We start from the raw sequence: 22958 nt of genomic DNA, 5'->3' as shown, positions 1-22958 counted from the left end.
TTCTCAAATACCAGTCAGTCCCATAGCGTTTCTTTCTACCACTCCATCCTAATTCATAAGTTGTAACAAATGGAATTTGTGCCAGCAACTGTCTGTTCTCCACCTCCACCATGAATGATGGGGTCTGGCTGCATAACTTTGTGTCTACCACAATATTAATCTCTGCTACTTATTTCGCATATTAGACAAAAAAAATGAAGATTACACAAAAACATTAGAATATTTTCCAAGGTTTACAAAATTAAGAACAAGAAATTAAATAAAATATCAAAAGTATGTAACTGTAATACTAGATTTATTCAAAAAGAAATTAAATTTCCTGGGTAAAGCATCTGTGTAATACTATTTCTAATTCTGTGTCTGAAAAATGGCTTTGTAGTCACCTTTGTCTATACATTTAGGCATTAATAGGTACTATTCAGGATGTACATTGTGAAGAATCAGTTGCTAAAGCACACATATCATGACTATGTAAAATGACATGAAGATTTAATGAAAATTTAGTATAGAACATCTGACTTGTATCCGATGGACAAACAAGGAAAAATACAATAACTCTATTTACCCATTACATTTAACAAAATCAGACAGAATGTATTTATAAGCAGTGTTTTTCATAAAAACAGCAATTTAATTTCAAATATATTACCCTCCAATTATTCCTTTATCTTATATATGTATCTAATTGGCAAAACCTACCAGGTTACTGAAATCAATAAAAATCCAATCCACGATGCTTAATTCCTTGTATCAATAAACATCTTACATTTGAAAATCATTTTTCTTATGCCATAAGCCTGCTTATCAGTTCCTATAAAAATGCTATGCCTACCCCTTGCCCAGTAAGTGTGACTAGTCTTTTGCACAAGGCTAAGTGACAGTACTTCTGAACACCCACACACGATTCATCAAACACACACTTTCCTGCTCCTCTCAGACAAGGTCACCAATGGGCAAGCAGTTCCCCTAGTCCTCTTGTTCTTCATAGTGAGCATAGCCACTGGCATAGGTCCTTCCTAAATTTAAATTAGTAAACAATTCTGATGACTCAACATCTGAATCCTTTCCACCTTCGTCGTCGTCGTCTTCATCATCCTCTGCTTCAGACTCATCCTCATCGTCGTGGTAGCTGGTATCACCATACTTATCAGATGAAAGGTTCTTCCAATAAGCATCATACCCAGAAGCTCCATCTCCCTCTTCACCTCCAGCCTGTCTGCCAAATTTCAGGGAGCGTGCTACAAAACGGATATGTACACGGCACCTCATTAGTTCCCATTCTCTACATCCTCATTTTCCTCTATAATACATAACATTACATGAACCTGATTGGCTGCTTCTTACTCCCAAACAAAAAAGTAAGCCACATTTTTCCTACTTTCCTAACTTAATATTTAATTGGAAAAAAAGACCTTAAAAAACAACAATCAATTCTATCCAACGTGAGGTCTACATACACACCACATGTAACAAATGATAAAGATGACAGTGTCATTTCATTAAATCTAGAAAAAGTTGGGAAACAAAACAGCACTCTCTAAACATAATAAGGCATGTTAAAAATTAAAATAAAATGCCCTTTCGTTTGATCAATTAAACATTTATTCCAAATTATAGCAGAGTTGATTTCATGTCATTACACTTTTTAGGGCAATTTTAAAGTCAGATGTCCTAGAATAGTGGTCGGCAAACTGCAGCTCGCGAGCCACATGCGGCTCGCGAGCCACGGTTTGCCGCTCTGTTGACTAATGAGTTTGCCGACCACTGTCCTAGAAGACAAAGCCTTTAATTTCTTCTTCTAGCAACACAAACTAGTGCAAAAAAAAAAAAAAAAAAAAATCAGCAAAATCATCAGTCTTACCTCATTTGATTAAGCAAAGTCATTTAGAATTATGGTTCCATTCTGATACGTTTGGTAGAGTCAAATTGTGAGCTGCATTACTATAAATGTTTATGGCAGTCATATTCCTTCATAGAAAAGTTATATAAAAACCAGAAAGCAATTTCCTACAGTAGTGATGTAGTACATAATAAGCATAGCTGCTCAAATACTACATACCTAAAAATTGCTTAAGAATGAATTTCAACTTTCCAGTACTAAAGATTACCAGCACTTAAATATTAAGGATTTATAGCTACTCAATTATTGAACAAGGAAGCCTCAGCAAAAAAAAAAATCCCTTTTTTGGTCTTAAATTTCAGTATTCACTATGTCATTAACTGAGGCAAATGCCAAATATCAAAATGAATGATGGCATATTTCTTAAGTTAAATTAAGAAATTTTACCCATATATTTTCCAAGGCTGTAAAATTCCACTTCCTTAAGAGAACACATTTATCTTTCCAAATAGAAAAAAGAGGCAAAAACAAAAATAGAAAGAGGAAAAAAAAAGATAAATCTTGTCTAAGCATGAAAGCAAAACCAACCCACTGTCATTTTAAGAGCCTTACTTGACATGCTAAGATCCTTAGTTTCCTGAGTTTCATGTCCACATTTAGGGCAAGGAGGCTGTTTTCCTTTTTCTTGTTTAAATACTTTGCTCCTTGAATGATCATCACAGAAACAGGCCTATACAGAGAAGTAAAAATGAACAATAAATAAATTTAAAGAAGTCCTTCAAGCAGTACTTACTTTTATTTCATTTTATTTTTAAATATATTTTATTTATTTCAGAGAGGAAGGGAGAGGGAGAGAGAGAAACATCAATGATGAGAATCACTGATTGGCTGCCTCCTGCACACACCCCACTGGGGTTGGAGCCCGCAACCCAGGCATGTGCCCTTGACTGGAATCGAACCTGGGACCCCTCAGTCTGTAGGCCAATGCTCTATCCACTAAGCCAAACCAGCTAAGGCAACAATAAATAAATTTAAAATACCCAAAGATAACATGCACTATTTCAAGGAAATTTAAAGATATGGTTCATTAGGGCAGAAGAGCTTGGGACTGGTCACCCTCCTTACTTTAATTTCTTAAGAGAAATGCTCTCTGTCAGGACTCTTCAGAACGATGATCTAACACAAGGCAGAAACTATACACAGGGTATGATATGTAGACTCATTCATGAATATATGAGTATTCACAAAGCCCCTGATGATATAATGGTGAAGAGCCTATCTTACCCTCACATTGTATGCAGTCTAACTGGGGACACTGACAAGTGGAGAGGCCACTACAAGACACTATGCATTGAAAGAGAAGAGCAGAGGAGGAGCACTAAAACCGGTGCAGGATTCAGGTAAGAACATGAAGTCTTAGCTGGGATCTGAAGGAGAATGGGGGTACAATAATGATGGGAGAGGGATCTAAGGCAAAGGAAACAGCTTAGACAAAATTAGAAAAGAGTGGGAAGAGAAATAAGATAGGATTAAGCCGAAACCAGTTTGGCTCAGTGGATAGAGCGTCGGCCTGCGGACTGAGGGGTCCCGGGTTCGATTCCGGTCAAGGGCATGTACCTTGGTTGCGGGCACATCCCCAGTGGGAGGTGTGCAGGAGGCAGCTGATCGATGTTTCTCTCTCATTGATGTGTCTAGCTCTCTATCCCTCTCCCTTCCTCTCTGTAAAATAGCAATAAAATATATTTTTTTTTTTTAAAAAAAAGATAGGATTAAGAATATAAGCAAAAACCAGAGAAATGTTTCTGAGAGCAAGTGAATTGGTTGTATCTATTTAGTTATCTTTGACAAACTAAAATGCTAGAGATAAGTTCCAAGGAATTAGAACATTATGGAAATCTTCACTCTCCTACGCAAGTGCATTCTGACATTAATTAAAATACATTCCATCATTTTGGTCAGAATTTTTTCCATAAATGTAAGGTGTGAAAACACTGAGCCAAGAGTCAGGAAGCATGTGCACTAGTGTCAACTCTAAGACAAGCCAACCCATAGCCTTTGCAAAGTCATGAAGATTTCTCAATCCCACAATCTCCTAAATGAAAAAACAAAACTAAATAATGTTTAAGGATCCTTCTAGGTTAATCATAGCTGTAAGTAATTCAAGGACTGGTGTGGAATATGGGAATTAAAAACAAAAAATAAAAAATACTCAAGTATACCTTACAACGGAGACAAGAATGCTGACCGAGCCGATTGCACGAAACACCTGTGGGGAAAATACATAATGCCCCGATTAAACTTGGAATAAAAATACTATTTTCCACAGATTTGTACTTGAAGTACTATCTTAGGTCAATTACTAAGTTTGCTTTTCTGTCTCACAGTATAACTTAGAGGACACATAAAAATGAGATTGAATTCCAAATCACAAGAAAGGAAATCAACAATTCTTATATACTTTAAGATGTTCCTTTAATCTTTGAGAATTTCTATAAAAATACTGTAAGATTATATATATAATTGATATATATGTCTTAGATATAGATATATCTAATAATGACATATATACACATATATCTCAATTTTAAATTTATGTGAATATAAGGATTAACAACTGATACCAGAACTATCAGAACAAGAACCAAATTCAAGGAAGTGAGTATCTGGGGAATATCAGTCTTTCCCAAGATGGCATCTATTATATAATAACTAGAGGCCCAGTACACGAATTCTGGGTCCCTTGGAATGCACCAATAGGGTCCCTTGGCCTGGTCTGTGGGATAGGGCCGAAACTGGCTCTCCGACATCCCTCGAGGGGTCCCAGGTTGCAAGAGGGCGCAGGCCAGGCTGAGGGACCCCACCGGTGCATGATCAGGGCCGGGGAGGGATGAAGGAGGATGGCCAGCTGGGGAGGGACCTTAGGAGGGCTCCAGGGCATGTCCATCCCATCTCGCTCAGTCCCGATCCACCAGACCCCAGCAGCAAGCTAACCTACCAGTCAAAGCGTCTGCCCCCTGGTAGTCAGTGCATGTCATAGCGTACAGTTGAGTGGCCTTAGCATATCATTAGCATATTATGCTTTGATTGGTTGAACGGACAACCAGACACTTAGCATATTGGGCTTTTATTATATAGGAAGGTTTTCTAAGTGCCAGGTACTATACTAATGCTTTTCTTTATCTGGATTCTCATTTCAGTTAACACTTTGAAAAAGAAATTCACATCTTCCTTTTAAGGAGATTCAGGTTTAGAAAGATTTAGTGATTTGCTCCAAATCATATGACCAACAAGTAGAAATCAAGTAGTGTTTGACTCCAAAACTTGAGCTTATGAGAATCAGAGTAGAAATAAAATACAATCTATCTGTGAAGGTGATACCATCCACCCAGTCAGTAACACCGGTTCTCAAATAGAAAGATCCTTGAGAATTATGTGTGCAGGTTAAATGCATGTGCCTGGCACCCACCACAAACGTTAAATACAGAATCTCAGGGATGAGGCCTGAACACCTGTATTTCTTAAAATCCTCCACAGGTGTCTTTGATGCATACTCCTGTCTAAGATCACTGAAAAGAAACCAGGGGTGGTATCCCTTACTTGGGGGCATCTGGAAGTGTGTGGAGACGAAGGGGATTATTTTAGTAACTTAGAGGTGAAAATGACATTTTGTATTCAGGACCAGTAATTCCTGATCATTCCCACAAAATAAAGAATTGGCCCAATTAAAATACCATAGGCAACCTCTTTTAAAAAGAGAAAATAGATGTGTTATGAATTTTTTCTACAACCAGTAAATAGATTTGAGCTAAATTACAGTCCATAAGAGACTGAATGAAAAACTGGATTCCTTTTTCATTGTTTAACACTCAGACTATTAAGAAACTTGGATATAAAGAACATTTAATATATAAAAACTTACATTTAAATGTTTCTGCCTCTAAAACCTGGCAGCTGGCTTGATGTTCAAATTGATCATCTTCACAGAGAAAGTTTTGGCAAAAAGAACAACTGAATATTCTGCCTCCTATTAGATTAAAAAACAAAACACAAAAATGTAAATATGATAAGCTTTAATTTAAAAAACTCATTATCTATAAAACTGGTCAAAAAGGATGGCAAGTTATTTCAGATTTACACCATAATGACACAGGAGTTTCTGTTCTGGTAAAAGCTACAATGAAAACTGCTAAAATGAACCATAAAGAAAGGGACTCCCACTAACCCCTGGCTACACATATGTAATACAATGCTCAGAGACACTTGCTCTCCTATAACTACTCTCCCTACTTGTTTTGGTAAACACTCCAAATGACTATTAGTGCTAGTATAAATCCCTTTTTCAACTAAACTGATAAGCAAAACAGTGTCCATATTTAGGATTGAAAGCATCCTGAAAAATATAATCCAGGATGTTTCAAAGTCAGCCTTCACTTGGAGCCAAGTTCGCTGCCTGTATGCAATCACTCACCATGGTCCCAGACACCTCGTTCACATTCCACACACTCCGCATCGGTAAGAGGGCAGGCACAGGCATGTGTGCTGAGACATTTCCGACCATGACAAACCCAAGCTTCACAGAAGTCACATATTGCACCCTGCAACCAAGGAGCACAAAAAATTAATCTTCGCCACTTGACCAGCTGCAGCCATTGTCTAACACAGCGATTTTCAGTGTCCCACAAGAATTTTTCAATGTACAATACCTAGTCAGGGGCACTGATCTCTTTTCCCTTAGATTGTCAAGTAAAAAAAAATGACAACAGCCAAACAACAAATCCAGTGTGAATGTGCTGTCTTGAACCATGAATACATAGGTCATTTAATAGCGTTCTATCTTGTTGGTCACATTGCATAATAAGGTTATGTCTGATTGATTAATTCTTGGTACCAGAAATCCTTATATATAAGTATAGGCACCTGATTTTTTTTAAGTCACTTTGGAGCAAAAAGGGTAAATAATTACTATTATTATTTATTTTAAAAATCAATCAAAGTTATACCTATTTTTTTTTTTTTTTGGTCAGATTGGCAAAAAAACATGTGTTTTGGTGTGCTGCAGAATTTTAGTAATTAGTTTATTTGTGACATGAGGTGAAAAAGTTTGAAAGTCTCTGTCCTACCCAGTAGCTACCATCAAAGTTATATACATTTAGTAATTTATCAACCTTCAGTGACAGGGGTGGCTTCACTGAAGAAAAAAATTTACTGTTTACTTAGCCAAAATTAAGAGTGAAAACTACTACACCAATAGCTATTTATACAGACCTTAGCTATGTATCAAAAGAAAAAGAAGCAAGGGGAAAACTATACACTTACCCTAATATTAATCACTGAAGTAAGTCAGGAGCTGGAAGTGTGGCCTTCAAACTGAATTCTAATTCAAATGAAATCTGGAGTCCACAGTTCAAGCATGCTTGTCTACAGCAATTCCAGTAACTAAATTGAATGCTTCCAAATACTAATATTTCTAACTTAAGAAAATTCCTTATTTGTGTCATTTATAAAATAATCACATAGCTTTTCTAGGATAACCCTAGACAACATATTAAACGTCTGTCAGCATCTTTTTTTCTTTTAAGGCATCTTATGCTTCAAAGCAATTATCCTGTTACCTTGTTGGAAAAAAATTAAAGTAAAATATATAGAACTAAATGACAGGGTAAGACTTTCCATTTCTGTATCAAGATAGGATAGTAAGACTATACCTTTCAATAACATGAGGTCAAGAGTATTAAGAGCTAGAAAGAATCTTAATGGACTGAATGGTCTTTCCTTCACAGATGAGGAACAGGGGCCTGAGACCAAGTCCAAATCCCAGAACTACATTATAGAGGAGCTGAGATTTAAATCCAGGTCTTCCGAATCTCAGTTCAGCGTTATACCATTCAAGGCCCTGTAACAAAAATAGTATAGAGCAAATAGGAAAAACGTTTTATGACTTATAAAAATGGATTAACAGCCCTAGCTGGTTTGGCTCAGTGGATGGAGCGTCGGCCTGTGAACTGAGGGTCCCGGGTTCAATTCCAGTCAAGGGCACATGCCCGGGTTGTAGGCTCAATCCCCAGTGGGGGACTTGCAGGAGGCAGCCGATCCATGATTCTCTCTCATCATGGATGTTTCCATCTCTCTCTCCCTCTTACTTCCTCTCTGAAATCAATAAATATATTTAAAAATAAATAAATAAAAATGGATTAACAGTGTAGCTAGCAAATCCTCAAATGTCTTTTGGATTACTCAAGGTTCTAACAACAAAGACATGGCATAGTAAACTGGGTAATACAGGAGAGTTTAAACGAGATAATTTACAAAGGACAGGGATAGGTTCAGAAAAAACATCAAGGGACAGGGAAGGGAGGGAGTTACCAGAACCCAAGTGAGAGCCATATAGAGAAGAACTCTGCCCAATTCACATCCAAACCAGGGAATGAGCTAGGAGAATAAAGACCCAGATGGTATTCTCCTATTAAACCTGCCAGGGTCTCCCATTGGCTGAACCAAAAGGAAGCCATAACATAAAAAAGCCATGATCCAGTCAGGCTCCTAGAACAAAGCAGGATGAAGAGGGAATTTCTAGAATTTATAACTAATGATTCATGATTCTACTTAAATATTTTATTTATATAAGAAAAGATCATACAGACTCATACAACTCAGTTAAAGTGTTTGATAAATTTAGACATAAGCTACCAAGGAAGATGACAATGGTTTTTGAATCTTTGATTGATTTTTGAAAGATAACACTGATAAGCTTACATTTAAAATAAAAAATTCACAAGATGACTATGAATAATTCTAGCTCCTTGCATCTGTAAGACAAGCACACATGAAATATGTCATATAAAGATCTGCCTCCTGATAGGTAATTATATGTTCTTAGAAAGTTACTAAAAAGGAAATATTCTGCTTGATGTAAAATAGTATTATTTTAATCGTGAACTGAAATTCGAACCAGAGCATAAAATCACACAATGGAATACAGTAAAACTGGTTAAAAGGATAACTTTTTAGTGAAAAAGAGAGCAAAATGCATCACACAAACATGTTTTTATTACTTAAAACAATTTCCTTAGCAACTTCTACATATAATGAAGAAATTATGTATAACCTGTATTAAGTATGTACTTTTTTGAAAATAAAAAGCTTTAATATAAAAATATTAATCCTATGTTCTTTTGGAACGAGGTTGCTTATTTAATCAAAAGCATGAACCTTGGGTAAGCAGGGCTTTCATAGTAAATGAAGTCTAAGTAAGACACATTAGAAAGGTACCAATAACAAATGAATTTTATTTAAGTCAAAATTAAATGTTTCCATTCCTTGTATGTTTCCAAATAAGAAAAATAGGAAGCAGTTAAAAACAAGTAGGTAATAAAGGGAATTCATACAAAAATATACCAGAGATAATCCAGTTAACTCCAGATTAATTAAACCAGGGGACAAAACAGTATGATTATCCTAATATATAAAAACCCTAGGTGGTAACAACCAGTGGTCCCCGATTGGAGAGGGTGCAGGCTGGGCTGAGGGAATTTTGTGCACTGGGCCACTAGTCCTATATAATAAAAGCGTAATAAGCTAAGTGGTCGACCATTTGGTCACGGTCGACCAGTCACTATGACACGCACTGACCACCAGGGGGCAGATGCTCCGACCAGTAGGTTAGCTTGCTGCTGGGGTCCAGCCAATTGGGACTGGGTGAGAGGGCTGGACAAGCCCTGGAGCCCTCCCGTGGTCCCTCCCCAGCCGGCCAGCCCCCATCGTCCCAATTGGGACTGGGCGAGATGGCCCCAATCAGCCCCAATCGCTGGCCAGGCTGAGGGACCCCACCCGTGCACGAATTCGTGCACCAGGCCTTAGTATGTTTATAAAATACAGTGCTTATAAAAAATAACCATTGGTCAGAATGATGTGTCCTTATCCTTGGATACAACTAATCTTAAGACAGCAATTTTCAACCTTTTTCATTCCATGACACACATAAATTACTAAAATTCTGCTGGCTTAGCAAAAAAATATATTTGCCCATCTGACAAAAAAAAAAAAAAAAAAAAAAATAGATATAGCCTGGCTAGTGTCGCTCAGTGAGTGAGCATCAACCAATGACCGGGGAGTCACCGTAGGATTCCCAGTCAGGGCACATGCCGTTTCCAGGCTCAATCCCCAGTAAGGAGTGCAGAAGGCAGCAGATAATTCTCTCTCATCAATGTTGTTTCTATCTCTCTTTCCCTCTCCCTTCCTCTTTCTGAAATCAATGAAAACATATTTTTTTAAAAAAAATAAGTACAATTTTAATTCACATTGGATGGCTATTATTGTGCTGGCTGTTGTCATTTTTTAAAATTCACAATCTAAGAGAAAAGGGGTCAGTGCCCCTGATGAAATAGTCAGGTAGTGCATGTTTTAAAAATTCTTGCAGTACACTGGTTGAAAATCACTGACTGGTCTAAGAGATAATGAAGAGAAGCTTACCACCATTGCAAGGCCAGTACTGTATACACCAGCATGCTTTATGACACAGTCTGAAGACTTCATCATGCACTTTGTTTTCCCTAGTAAAGAAACAAATTTATGCAATTAGCCTGGCAAAAGTAGCACATGCAAGTAATTCATTAATTATCTTTAGCCTGTGGAAATAATTTTAAATAGCTAGAAATAAGCAGTGTACTGCTTACATAACCAAAAATAGAAAATGGATATAACTGAGATCTCATTCATTACCTGAGTCAGATGTTTTGAGATTAGAAATTTATTAAAAACCAACTGCACAATAAAGTTGTATGTTAATTTATATTTGTACTAAAATCATAAATTCCAGGTTATGTTTTATAACCAAATCACCATTATAGCAGATTTTAAAAAACGCTTTAAAATGAATTTAACCTTTCATGCCCTAGCCGGTTTGGCTCAGTGGATAGAGCGTCAGCCTGTGGACAAAGGGTCCTGGGTACGATTCCGGTCAAGGGAACGTACCTCAGTTGCAGGTTCCTCCCCGGTTCAGCCCTAGCTGGGGCTCGTGCAGGAGGCAACCAATTAATGTGTTTCTCTCACATCGATATTTCTCTGTCTTTCCCTCGCTCTTCCACTCTCTCTAAAAATCAATGGAAAAATATCCTCGGGTGAGGATTAAAAAAATAAAAAATAAATTTAACCATTCATAATTCGCAATAAAAACAGTCAGGTTTAAAGTTGTTGCTTATTTCTTTCCACACAATATCTCAAACCAACCAAACAGAGATTATGCATCTTATCTGGTTCACTTTTTAAGTTTATTCATATGTACACATTTATAGACACAACCTCCAATTAAATATTTTTCAAAAAAAATTTTAAAATAGTCCCCAAGTGAGCACAAAAACCAGCAATATGGTGATAGAGCTAAAAATTACCATATAGCCACAAAAACTCTGATGTAACAGCTAATTAGCAATCCAAAACACTGTCAGGAAATTCATATACTATGGGAAGATTAATAATGACACAGTAATCATCCATTTCATACTCCACAAAGTGGAACATGAAAGAAACAGAAGATATTCAATTTTCCATTATCCTGAGTACCTGAGGAACAAAGCTAGACAACAGGAAACGGGAAGGAGAAACTGGAAATGAGAGGCAACGGCTACCCAACTGTTCCATGTCTAACACTAAGTACAAAATAAGTGAGAAATGTATCCATGTATAACAAAATTTAAGCTCAAAAACACTGAAATTATAGGAAGACCCTAGCAAGAATTTAATCTTTTCCATAAATTATTTTCTCATTCTATATTAATTTCTTTTGTAAAATAAGGATGTAACAACCGGCAGATAAGCGGTCTACTAAGCCAGTATTCTCTTTTTCATTAATTATAAACCTCAATGATGTCTTCTTTGAAAGCTAGAACTACACTAGAATATTCAGGGATGTAGCCCTAAACATCCCTAACTTTCTGCAATGTTATCATACATAAACACATTAAAATGAGCATATCTCAAAATGTGTTACACCTGAAAATATTATACTAAAACCAAAAGGTATATTTGTTCAAGTAAAAGTTTGGGGAGAAAATCTGCATTTGTTTACTGGAGGTCTTCAGAAACTTTAACATATAAATACTAGAGACCTGATGCACAAAATTCGTGCAAGGGGCTCAGCCCTCTCAGCCCTCGCAGCCCTGGCTTCGTCCGGAAGGTTGTCTAGATGGTCATTCCGCTGTTTGGTCTAATTAGCATATTTGTTCTTTATTATACACGATATAATAGAAATCTCCCAGATGGGAAGGGAATGAAACACACAGCATTTCTCAAATGTATACACAGTGCTAAAAAATACTTATTATCACAAGTATTCTAAGGAAGACTATTTGACAAACACCAATCTTGTTCTGTGAACTACATTTAGTTTTACTCTGAATGATCACCTACTCTTAGTTTCCACTTATACCTAGGAAATGAGTATGTGGCTTAAGAACTCTATTCTAATCACTTGGGAATCCATGTGAAGAAATTCAAGAATCACATGCTAAAAGCCAAACAGAAAACAAATGATCAGGTAAATGTGGAATAAAACTATTCCCAATGGTCTAACATACTGCAGGCAATATTAGCCAGAATCAAATTTTAGAAAAGTAAACAAATGGCTATGGACAAGACTAAAGTAGTATAATTAAAAATCCAGGACTACCAAGTACTATTAGTCTGAAATCTGATCTTTTAATGTATGAAACAACATGTTGGTAGCCCTGGGCAGTGAGGCTCAGTTGGTTGGGCATCAGTATACACACTGAAAGGTTGTTGTTTCAATTCCCAGTCAGGACACCTGCCCAGGTTGTGGGCTCGATCCTGGTAGGGGGCCTGCAGGAGGCAGCAAATATGTTTCTCTCTCTCTCTCTCTCTCTCTCTCTCTGTCTCTCTCTCTAAAAATCAATTTAAAAATCTTAAAAACATATTGGTAACCTATATCTAAGCTGTATGTTAACCATTTTCCAGCATTAAATTAAAGAGTCAAAATTAAGACTTGATAGTGTTTTGGTAGGCAAAGTATCATTTAATGATATTTTATTAATGGTAAGGCATAACATTATGATAAACAGTGATAAACCCACCATTTCATATTGATTAACTGCCAACAAATATTTGATAAAAGGCAGGTGCCTTTAGTTATCATACTTACCACACTGTGCACAAATTGGTAACTTCTGTACAGAATTACAAAAATAGCAAAATGCTCTATTCTTCTGCCGCCTTGTCATGTAAAATAAATTTTAAAATATAGTCAATATCAGATAAAATATCAGAGGATCTATATTATTACATACAGATAAGAAAAAGAAATGAAAATTTACCTCTGACATTTGTCACATTCCTGTAAAATATAAACATGACATTAATTTCCTACTGGCTAAAAATTGGAAATTTACTTGCATTATAAAGAATATCCTGTTCTTCATGTTAAAATTTAAATGACACTTGACCAACTGCCCCCGGTATACAGGAATCTACACATAACAAAGGTATGCTCTTGGGCATAATGCCCTCGACAAGTGCCATTTTCACAAAAGGGTAAATAGAGGTAGTTTGTTTTTTAAAGAATCACACAAATAATAAAGAACAGACACAAGAAACAGTGGAGAACACAATATGATAAAGCTTTACAGAAAATCCAGAATCTTAAAGCATGGTATTAAAAATTCTCAACAATCTGGTCTCTAAATACTTTTCAAATTGCTGGCCTATTCTCTTTAGATTCAAGTCACTATTTGTCAGCCAATTTCAAAATATGCCTTGTACTCTCTTTATTTATGCCTTATTTATTCTAATACCTTGCCCTGAAAAGTCCCTCCTCACAGTCTTTCCCTGTTGGAAGTTCTGGTGATGATCCCACCTTTTCTGTAAACTGCAGCCCATCCACACATTCAACTTTATCACCTCTAGTCCTAACTGCCTCCACTACAACACTCACCAAGTCTGGCTGTCATTGTATATACTTAGGAATGTGAATTACTTCTTCTTTCATCTTGGCCTCTACCCTTGACTCTAGAAATGATCCTGACACACAGAAGGGGGGTCCCCACTGTCCTATCTGTGCCATGTAATCCTGCTCCCCCACTCCAGCCATAAATGTCAGTCCTGGAAATGGCACCATGAAGTCCAAAGTATCAGAGTTCTTTCCCTCCCTGAGGTAATGACATGTGATGCAAGATATGCTAGTTACTGGTGCCTATGAACCCAAACAAATGGAGTAAGACAACCTGAGAAAATGGAACTAATAAGCAAAAAGGAACAAAAGCAAAAGATGGAACTACAAGGTTGTTCCAGGCTCCAGTTGTCCCTGTGCCCCAGCTCTATCCTTACCCTGCCCAACTATACAAGTTAGTCCACTATTTTCTCCCGGTTACTTAGGTTGGATTTGTCATTTATAAACAAACAGTTCTTAAGTACTGCACAAAACAACTGATCCATAAGCTTGTGGAAACAGGACTGTGTCATTCACCTGTGTATCCCCCACAGTGCCTAAAATAGTATCTGATGGCACAGAGTAGATGCACAACAGTTTGTGGAATTAAGTCATGTTAAATGCTTTATGTGTGTCTGATGAAACAGAAGAAGAAAAAAGGAGTAGTGGAAATAGGAAAAGTAGAGAGAAGTAGAAATTGGGAAATGTGGGACAACTCAGAGAAACATGGTCCAAGAAAAAAAAGGACTAATGCTGACATAAATATCACTTGCTTTTCGCAACTTTGACCAAAGAAGCCCAGAAGTGATCAGGACTAACCCATTCAGCACAGGGAAATAAGGTAGTAGAACAGGAAACCAAAAGAGATGTCAAGAACAGCAGAAAGTTTAGAAATGAAAAATCAAATTAGTTATAAAGAAATGCTAAGAGAAAATGATAAAAAGGTTCCAACTAATAAGACAAACTGAATTAAGACACATACGTTCAGAGAAGCTGGAAAATTTTTCACAGTGATCCTAGTACGTATTCTTGGTCAGTAAGTATTCATCACCAAGAATAGCCAAGGTAATATGCTAGGTTTTATAAATAACATAAAATCAAACAAAAATCATGGCTACTCAGTGTTAATGAAAACAATGGACATGCCTTTAACACAGATTTCAAAATCAATAAAATATATGCAGCAACACTGTATTCACTAAAATTTTTTTCAAGTGTTTTTCCGATAACTGATACAGTTTTTCAACTACCAAATGATATCATAAAAAGCTGTTACCATTGAAGCATTGCATGGGTGTTTAGCTAAATCTATAGTGCTTCTCGATGCTCGCAGCTGTTTTTCACGTTCCCGGCGGTTCTCTGCCTTCTTCCTCGCACCAGTCTTTTTTTTAGGCATTTTTTCCCTCTTTTCAACACAAGAGAACAAACAGAGAAGGTGTAAGTGCCAGGTTGCATTTGCTATTCTAAATAAACTAAGAAATTTATTCTCATTAAATTTTAAACTCAAGCCTGTCATTTTGACTGGTAAGCAATTTTAGGCCTTTATGAAACATTAAGCACACATTATCCCAAGTAAAATAGATGCCTTTTAAAATAATGCACTTACTTGCACTACCAAACAATTCTAAAAAATGTAAATACACACACGCACGTGCACACACACACACACACACCCCCCAAATCATCTTAAAAGCCAAGTTTTCTTTCCCATTAGGAAAAAAAAAAGTTTCCCTGATATTAAGTATTCTTTAAAAATTACTCTGTATCAAGGTAAAAAATAAAACGAGTAGGCAGATGTCATAAAAAAGTATATTATTTACCCAGTTTACAACACTGTTTTGAACTTTATATTCAAACTAGAGGCCCGGTGCATGGATTCGTGAAGCAGTGGGGTCCCTCAGCCTGGCCTGCAGGGATCAGGCCAAAACCAGCTCTCCAACATCCCTGGAGGGGTCACGGATTGTGAGAGGGCGGTTCTCGGGTGACACACCCTGGAATCAGGCTCCCTCCTCTCTGATTCCCGGTGCATCACCTGGGAACTGCAGCTGTCAAGTCACCACAGCTCGGCAGCTCCTGCATTCAAGTGTCTGGCCCCTGGTGGTCATTGTGTGTCATAGCTACCCGTTGGCCTAGCCTGCAGACATCCCCCAAGGGGTCCCGGTTTGCAAGAGGGCACAGGCAAGCCAAGGGACCCCACCAGTGCACGATCGGGGCCAGCGAGGGACCATGGGAGGGCTCCAGGGCATGTCCAGCCCATCTTGCCCAGTCCCAATCGACCGGACCCCAGCAGCAAGTTAACCTACCAGAGTGTCTGCCCCCTGGTGGCCAGTGCACATCATAGCTACTGGTCAAATGGTCACTTAGGCTTTTATATATATACTAGTGGCCCGGTGCACAAATTTCGTGCACCAGGAGGAAGGTGGGGGTCCCTCAGCCTAGCCTGCACCCTCTCCAATCGGGGACCCCTTGGGGGATCAGGCTTAAACTGGCGGTCAGACATCCCTCTTGCAATCTGGGACCGCTAGCTCCTAACCACTCACCTGCCTGCCTGCCTGATCGACCCTAACTGTCTCTGCCTGCCTGCCTGCCTGATTGCCCCTAACCCCTCTGCCTGCATGCCTGATCGCTCTAACCTCTCTGCCTGACTGCCTGATCGCCCCTAACTCTCTCTGCCTGCCTGATCGCCCCTAACTGCTCTCCCCTGCCAGCCTGATCTCGCCCCCAACTGCCCTCGCCTGCTGGCCTGATTTCACCCCCAACGGGCCACCCCTGCCGGCCTGATTTCGCCCCCAACTGCTTTCCCCTGCTGGCCTGATCGCCTCTAACTGCCTCTGCCTGCCTGATCACCCCCAACTGCCCTCCCCTGCTGGCCTGATCTCGCCCCCAATGGCCCTCCCCTGCCAGCCTGGTTGCCCCCAACTGCCCTCCCCTGCTGGCCTGATCTCGCCCCCAACTGCCCTTCCCTGCCGGCCTTAACCCCCCTAATGGCCTCTGCCTCAGCCCCCACCACCATAGCTTTGTCCATCCGGAAGATGGCCGGTAGACCCTGTCTAATTAGCATATTACCCTTTTAGTAATATAGATAGATTATATAGGATAGGATTGCTTAAATGGCGGGGGGCGGGTGAGCCTTTTTCAGCAGGAGGAGATGCTCTTGGCAGACAAAAACACATAATCCCTATATCTGGACTGACAGCCAGCCATACGCACTATACTGCCAAACCGGTCATTAAAAAAATTGAACCGCTTTCTTACACCTTACACCAAACAGCTGTTGCCATTAAAACCCCTCCTCAGCCCCCACCTTAGGTTCTGCCTTCACAGTTCACCCAGATTAGGTTCTGATTGGTTGGTTTCTATGCCAGTCAGCATCAGAAGCTCTGTCTCCTAGGCAGCCATTGGCTCCTCGTAGTTCACCCAGATTTGGTTCTGATTGGTCGGTTTCTATGCCATTCAGCATCAAAAGCTCCACCTCCTGCCTTAACCAGTTTGGCTCAGTGGATAGAGCGTTGGCCTGCAGACTGAAAGGTCCCAGGTTCGATTCTGGTCAAGGGCATGTACCTTGGTTGCGGGCACATCCCCAGTAGGAGGTATGCAGGAGGCAGCTGATCGATGTTTCTCTCTCATTGATGTTTCTAACTCTCTATTCCTCTCCCTTCCTCTCTGTAAAAAATCAATAAAATATATTTTTTTAAAAAAGGCTCCACCTCCTAGGCAGCCATTGGCTCCTCACAGTTCACCCAGATTTGGTTCTGATTGGTACGCTTCTATGCCTGTCAGTATCAAAAGCTCCACCTCCTAGGCAGCCATTGGCTCCTCACATTTCACCCAGATTTGGTTCCGATTGGTAGGTTTCTATGCCAGTCAGCATCTCCGGGCATATCAATGAGCCTGATCAGAGAGGCAGGACTGATCAGCAGCCCCAGTGGAGGCCTGAGAGAAAGAGAGGCAAGCGCAAAAGAGAGAGGTAAGTGCTAATCAACAGCTGCCATGGAGGCTACGGATCAGACCCTGCTTCTCTCTCCAGGCCTCTCTTCGGGCCTGATCCGCAGCCTCCTCGGCAGTCAGTGCTGGGTCCAGGCTCCCGCAGCCACAGCAGTCAGTGCTGGATCGCCACGGCAACCCAGAACTGACTTCCGGTCGGTAGAGCCTTCGGTCATTTTAGATGTCATGGACCCTGGGTTTTTTATATATTGGACTAGAGACATGGTGCACGAAATTCATGGATGGGGGAAGGGTTCCCTCAGCCCAGCTTGCACCCTCTCCAATCCAGGACCCCTCGGACATCCCTCTCGCAATCCAGGACCACTGGCTCCTAACAGCTCACCTGCTTGCCTGCCTGATCACCCCTAACTGCTCCCCCCTGCCAGCCTGATCACCCCTAACTGCTTCCCCCTACTGGCCTGGTAGCCCCTTACTTCTCCCCCCTGCCTGCCTGATCGCCCCTAACCGCCTTTGCTTTGGCCCCCGCCACCATGGCTTTGTCCGGAAGGCAGGACGACCGGAAGATGTCTGGTCTACCCGGTATAATTAGCATATTACCCTTTTATTAGTATAGATGATCTGATACTGACAAGTCATGGCTCTCCTATGTAATCTATATATATAAAAGCCTAAGTGACTGTTACGACCAGACAACTAGACAACCGGCCAGTAGCTATGATGCGCACTGACCACCAGGGGGAAGACGCTCAATGCAGAGCTGCCCCCTGGTGATCAGTGTGCTCCCACAGCCGGCCAACCTCCCACAGCCAACCTCCCATAGCCAGCCAACCTCTTGCAGTCCCTCTCCCCAGCCTGCTAGCCCCCATGAGCCCTGATCAGCCTCATGAGGACTGGGCGAGATGGCCACAATCAGCCTCGATAGCCAGCCAAGCCGAGGGACCCCACCCATGCACGAATTCATGCACAGGGCCTCTAGTATCTAAATAAAACATCTGCTAGGCAAATCAAATGACAACATTAACTACGAAGTCAAACTAGTCTCTCTGAAAAGATATTGAAGGTATTATAGTTTTGCTTTGATTCTGAAAGCTGCCCTTCTGTCTACATGAAATGAGCATATATGAGGTGGGCAAAAGTAGGTCTGCAGTTGTAATACAAATAAATAATACAATAATTAATAAATAATACAAGAATAAACTGTTTCACGCACTCAACACTGTAAACCTACTTTTGCCCATCCCTGTATATTAAGTCCTCCCTTAACCTTGTGCACAGGTTCTGCGACTTTTAAGTGAAGTGACCTATAGCGAAACCAATTTTACCACTGGCTGATTCACATAAAGGGGAGTTAAGTTCCTAGCTATCTCATGGTTTTAACTAAATGATTTGCACAAAACGTTATTCTATAACCTGCTGTAATTTTAACAGGGCTCAAAGTTATGTTTAAGAGTATATATTTACCACATATATTAAAATAATGACTTTAAAACTGGCTTTCATCATTTAGTTAAAAGAACTACCACATTTAGTAGAACAAGGTTTTTACTAAATAACACATCTTTCGCGGATGTTTGCTTCCCAGCTCTGCCTGGCATATATTAATCACTCAATAAATGAAGAGACACACTAATGAAAGAACTTACATGTGATTGCTTTGAAATCTGAATCTCAAATTTCTTAATAGTCTTCAAAATACGTATTTTTAAAGTCTTTTTCCTAAGAGTGATTCTCAAAAATCAACTGCAGAAATTCCTAAAAGTACAGATTTAGACTTCTAGGCCCTACTCAGGATCTAGGAATTCCAAACCTCCAAGGACAGGCTCAGGTTTCACTGGGGACTGTGACACACAACCTCCCTGAAGACACTGATTCAAAGAAATCAACGTGTGCCCGGGACACATGGACAGAGTTCAAGGAAGCACGCCTTTAAGAGACTTCTATTTCTTTTTCAAAAGGGCATATTACAATACAGCAAAACCATGCACCAGCTTGTACTGGAAACAACACGAAGGTCACTCAAGAACTTTTCCTACTTTGGGTTTCAACTCTTATGTTAGAATATCCCATCAAAAACCAAGTGATGGGAAGTTGCGACTTTTTAAAAATGGACAAATCAAGCCAGGACGTTTAGCAGGTGGTTACTCAAGTACTGCCCAAGCCCACCAGGTCGCCCTTTCAGTATTTAACATGACAAAATCTACAGGGTGAAAAAAACGTGTACTGTTATGGCCAACAGAGCACAGGTAATAATCACCGGGTGATCATACGGAGGAATTCTCTACGTTCCCAGGGGTGAACCGCTGAGAAAGTTGGGCCTCATTTTTTTCCCCCCTCCGGTTTTGGAAATTTGAAGAGCAAATTCTTTTTCTCAGCCTCAGATGGGGTTAAGCCCCTCTCCAGCAACGCTCCGACTTCTCCAGAATGTGGCCCGTGTCGCCAAACGAGGAAACCGGCGCGGGGTCGCCACGGTCTGGGAGGGAAAGCCCGCAGGCAGAGGACCCAGCGGGGTGAAGGGGCGGGCGGCCGGAGACTCGCCGGAGGTGCCACGCGGCTCGGGGACCCGCCGACCGACACCGCCCGCGGGACACCCTCCCTCGCGCGCGCTCCGGGCCGACCTCGCTCACCCTGGCGGGGAGGCCGAGCTCACTCCGAGGGCAGAGGGGCAGGGAGCGGCGGGGTGACGCCCGCGGCGACAGCAAACCCGGCTCGTGGACCACGACCCGGGGTTAGGAGGTACTGAGACGCAGGGAAGGCGGGCAGTCACTTCCCGACTCCAGGAGCCGGACCGGATGTCCTCTGACGTCAGCGCGTCCTGACGGCGGCGCGTAGACAGGGAAGGGCCCGCCCACTTCTGTTCGCTCCACCCCGTCCCTCCCGCTCCTGCAGGGGAGCAGGGCGCGAGGAGCGGGCTCTCTCATGGGGAGAGGAAGACCTGATGGAAAGGAGGAGGCCGGAGAGAAGAGGAAAAAGGGGAAAACAGAGCTTAAGGAGCTGGGAAGGCCCGTCTATTTTATTTTTTCAGAGAAGGAGGAGTCTAAAGGAAGAGAAAAATCTAAAAGGAAGAGGTACATGAACTCACAAACTTGGTACTGTTTGAGTTGACTCAGAAAATGCTGGCCTAATTCTTTGGGAAACTTCCCACCATCGATTCTTCACATCCCACTTTTCATGTTTGCTGCCCAAGCCGTGCCTTTAGTTGCTTGGTGAAGCGTCTCCGCAGTGCAGGATACGCATTTCCCCACACGTCCTCTCTTGTTAGGAGGTGGGGTCACTCCCCTGCTCCCCGTGCCTCACGCAGATAATTATTTCCTTTTCTGTGTAGCCATGCCACTTTTCATCCTTCATCGTTACTCTTTTTTACCCACAATTTAGTAATGGGAAACTTTGGAACTTGATTTCCAACTTCTGCCATCACCCATTAGCATCCGTATGGAAGACCCATTCTCTTGGGTTCTTGATTTCTTCAGCCTCAATAGCCATCACCTACACTCCACTACAGGCACCCAGTTCTTAAATGTTTTTGTCTCAGGACCTTTTAAAACTCTTAAAAACTGAAGATCCTAATGAGCTTTTGTTTATGTGGGTTATGTCTATTGATATTTACCATATACAAATATTAAAAAATTTTAAATACTAGATCAGTAAAAATAATACTCATAAGTATATTACATCTATACTAATAAAAGGTTAATAGGCTAATTAGACTGGGAGATCTTACAGGAGGCCTTTTGGACGTTCTTCTGGACAAAGCCATGGTGGCAGGGCCGAGGTAGAGGCGGTTAGAGGCCAAGAGGGGAGGGCAGATGTGGGTGATCAGGTGGTGGGGGGGGCAGTTTGGAGTGAGCAGGCCAGCAGGGGGGCAGTTGGGGGCGAGCAGGCCAGTGGGGAGGGAAGGTGGGGGCGAGCACACTGGTACGGGGGGCAGTTGGGGATGATCAGGCTGGCGGGGGGGGGGAAGGCATTTGGGGGCAAGCAGGCTGATTGCAGGGGGCAGTTGGGGGCGAGCAGGCCAGCAGTCAGAGTGGTTAGGGGCAATCAGGCAGGCAGGCAGGTGAGCAGTTAGGAGCCAGCAGTCCCAGATTGCAAGAGAGATGTCCCACTGCCGGTTTAGGCCCGATCCCTGTAAACCGGCAGTAGGACATCCTTCTAGGGGTCCCAGATTGGAGAGGGTGCAGGCTGGGCTGAGGGAGACCTCCCCCACCCCCATGCACAAATTTCGTGCACTAGGCCACTAGTGTTAGTATAAAGAACATGTTTAAATAGAAAAAAATAACTATAGTTTTTTTCCAAACAATAAACATATTCTTTTACAGTTCTGCAAATCTCTTTAATGGAAAGCTTAATAGAAAGCAAGTGAATTCTTATATCTGCCATGCTATTGAAAAATGTGTTGATGTTCTCATTTTTCCAACATATGGTTAGCCAGAGTAATAGCAAAGAACCCTCTGGGGAAAGACGGGAAATTATTACAGTGTACATCTTTTATGATATTCCAGGCTTCCTCCTGGGGATCTAGTCTTTTCTCTGCTGATGGTTTCCAGATCCAATAACTAGCTCAGACTTTAACACCCAGCAAAGAATTGTGACTAGTTATTGGAATGTGGTTCTCAGGCTCCTGGTCTTGCACTCCTTGATTCCTTTTGATTACACAGGCTGAGCAGTGTCCTTGTTTGGTGCCCATCCATTATGCTCCTAGGGACACTGTATTCTGTTATCCATCTCCCTAATCTTCTCAGGAGCAGGCCCTCTCCTTCATGTGCCACACCTCCCTTGCCACTGGTTAAAATAAAATTACATTGTAAAGAAAGCCAAGTTATTGACCCAGTGGTCAGGAGGAAAACCGAGGGCAGATTCTGATGTTTAAAACTGATGTTTGAACTACTCTGTTATTTTTAGACAGTCCCTAGTTCTATAGGTCAACTCTGTTATTTTTAGATAGTCCCTTATTCTGTAAAATAACTGTTTTAGTTTGAATAATAGAGAAAGATAAAAACTTAACTGTCTGACCTTGCAAGCTAGCCATCTAACGTAATAGACTAATACTGATAATATTCCCATATTCTCATGCCAAATGTTTGTTCATTATGTATCCAAGATCACAAACTGTCTGCAAAAATAACTTACACAGAGCTCTTTGTAAAATCTGCAAAGAGCTCAAAAGGGTATAAATAAGGAAAACTTCCTCTATGGCTTTGCTCAGAGATTTGGGAGACACCTCCCTCTGAGCCCACGCGTAAT

General features: G+C 40.9%; 1 protein-coding gene across 2 annotated transcripts; it reads right to left on the bottom strand.

Moving 5' to 3' along the window:
- Window positions 1-277: 277 nt before the first annotated feature.
- On the bottom strand, window positions 278-20514 carry ZNF330 (zinc finger protein 330). Of its 2 annotated transcripts, XM_080675337.1 has the most exons (10): window positions 20345-20495; window positions 15052-15180; window positions 13165-13184; window positions 12993-13063; window positions 10310-10389; window positions 6309-6435; window positions 5760-5864; window positions 4060-4106; window positions 2453-2570; window positions 278-1238 (listed from the first exon to the last, which is right to left on the bottom strand). In XM_080675337.1, exons 2-10 carry the CDS (start codon window positions 15169-15171, stop codon window positions 967-969), a joined length of 960 nt encoding a protein of 319 aa, XP_080531463.1. In that variant the 5' UTR covers window positions 15172-15180; window positions 20345-20495; the 3' UTR covers window positions 278-966. The 2 variants fall into 2 exon arrangements, with proteins under 2 accessions (XP_080531463.1, XP_080531464.1); XM_080675338.1 differs by lacking the exon at window positions 13165-13184 and having other exon boundaries at window positions 20345-20514.
- Between the last annotated feature and the right edge of the window lie 2444 nt (window positions 20515-22958).

This window comes from Plecotus auritus (assembly GCF_963455305.1).
Source record: "Plecotus auritus genome assembly, chromosome: 6".
NCBI lineage: Eukaryota > Metazoa > Chordata > Mammalia > Chiroptera > Vespertilionidae > Plecotus > Plecotus auritus.
Note: the sequence above shows the minus strand (reverse complement) of the source record. Positions and strands in the feature narration are given on the sequence as shown.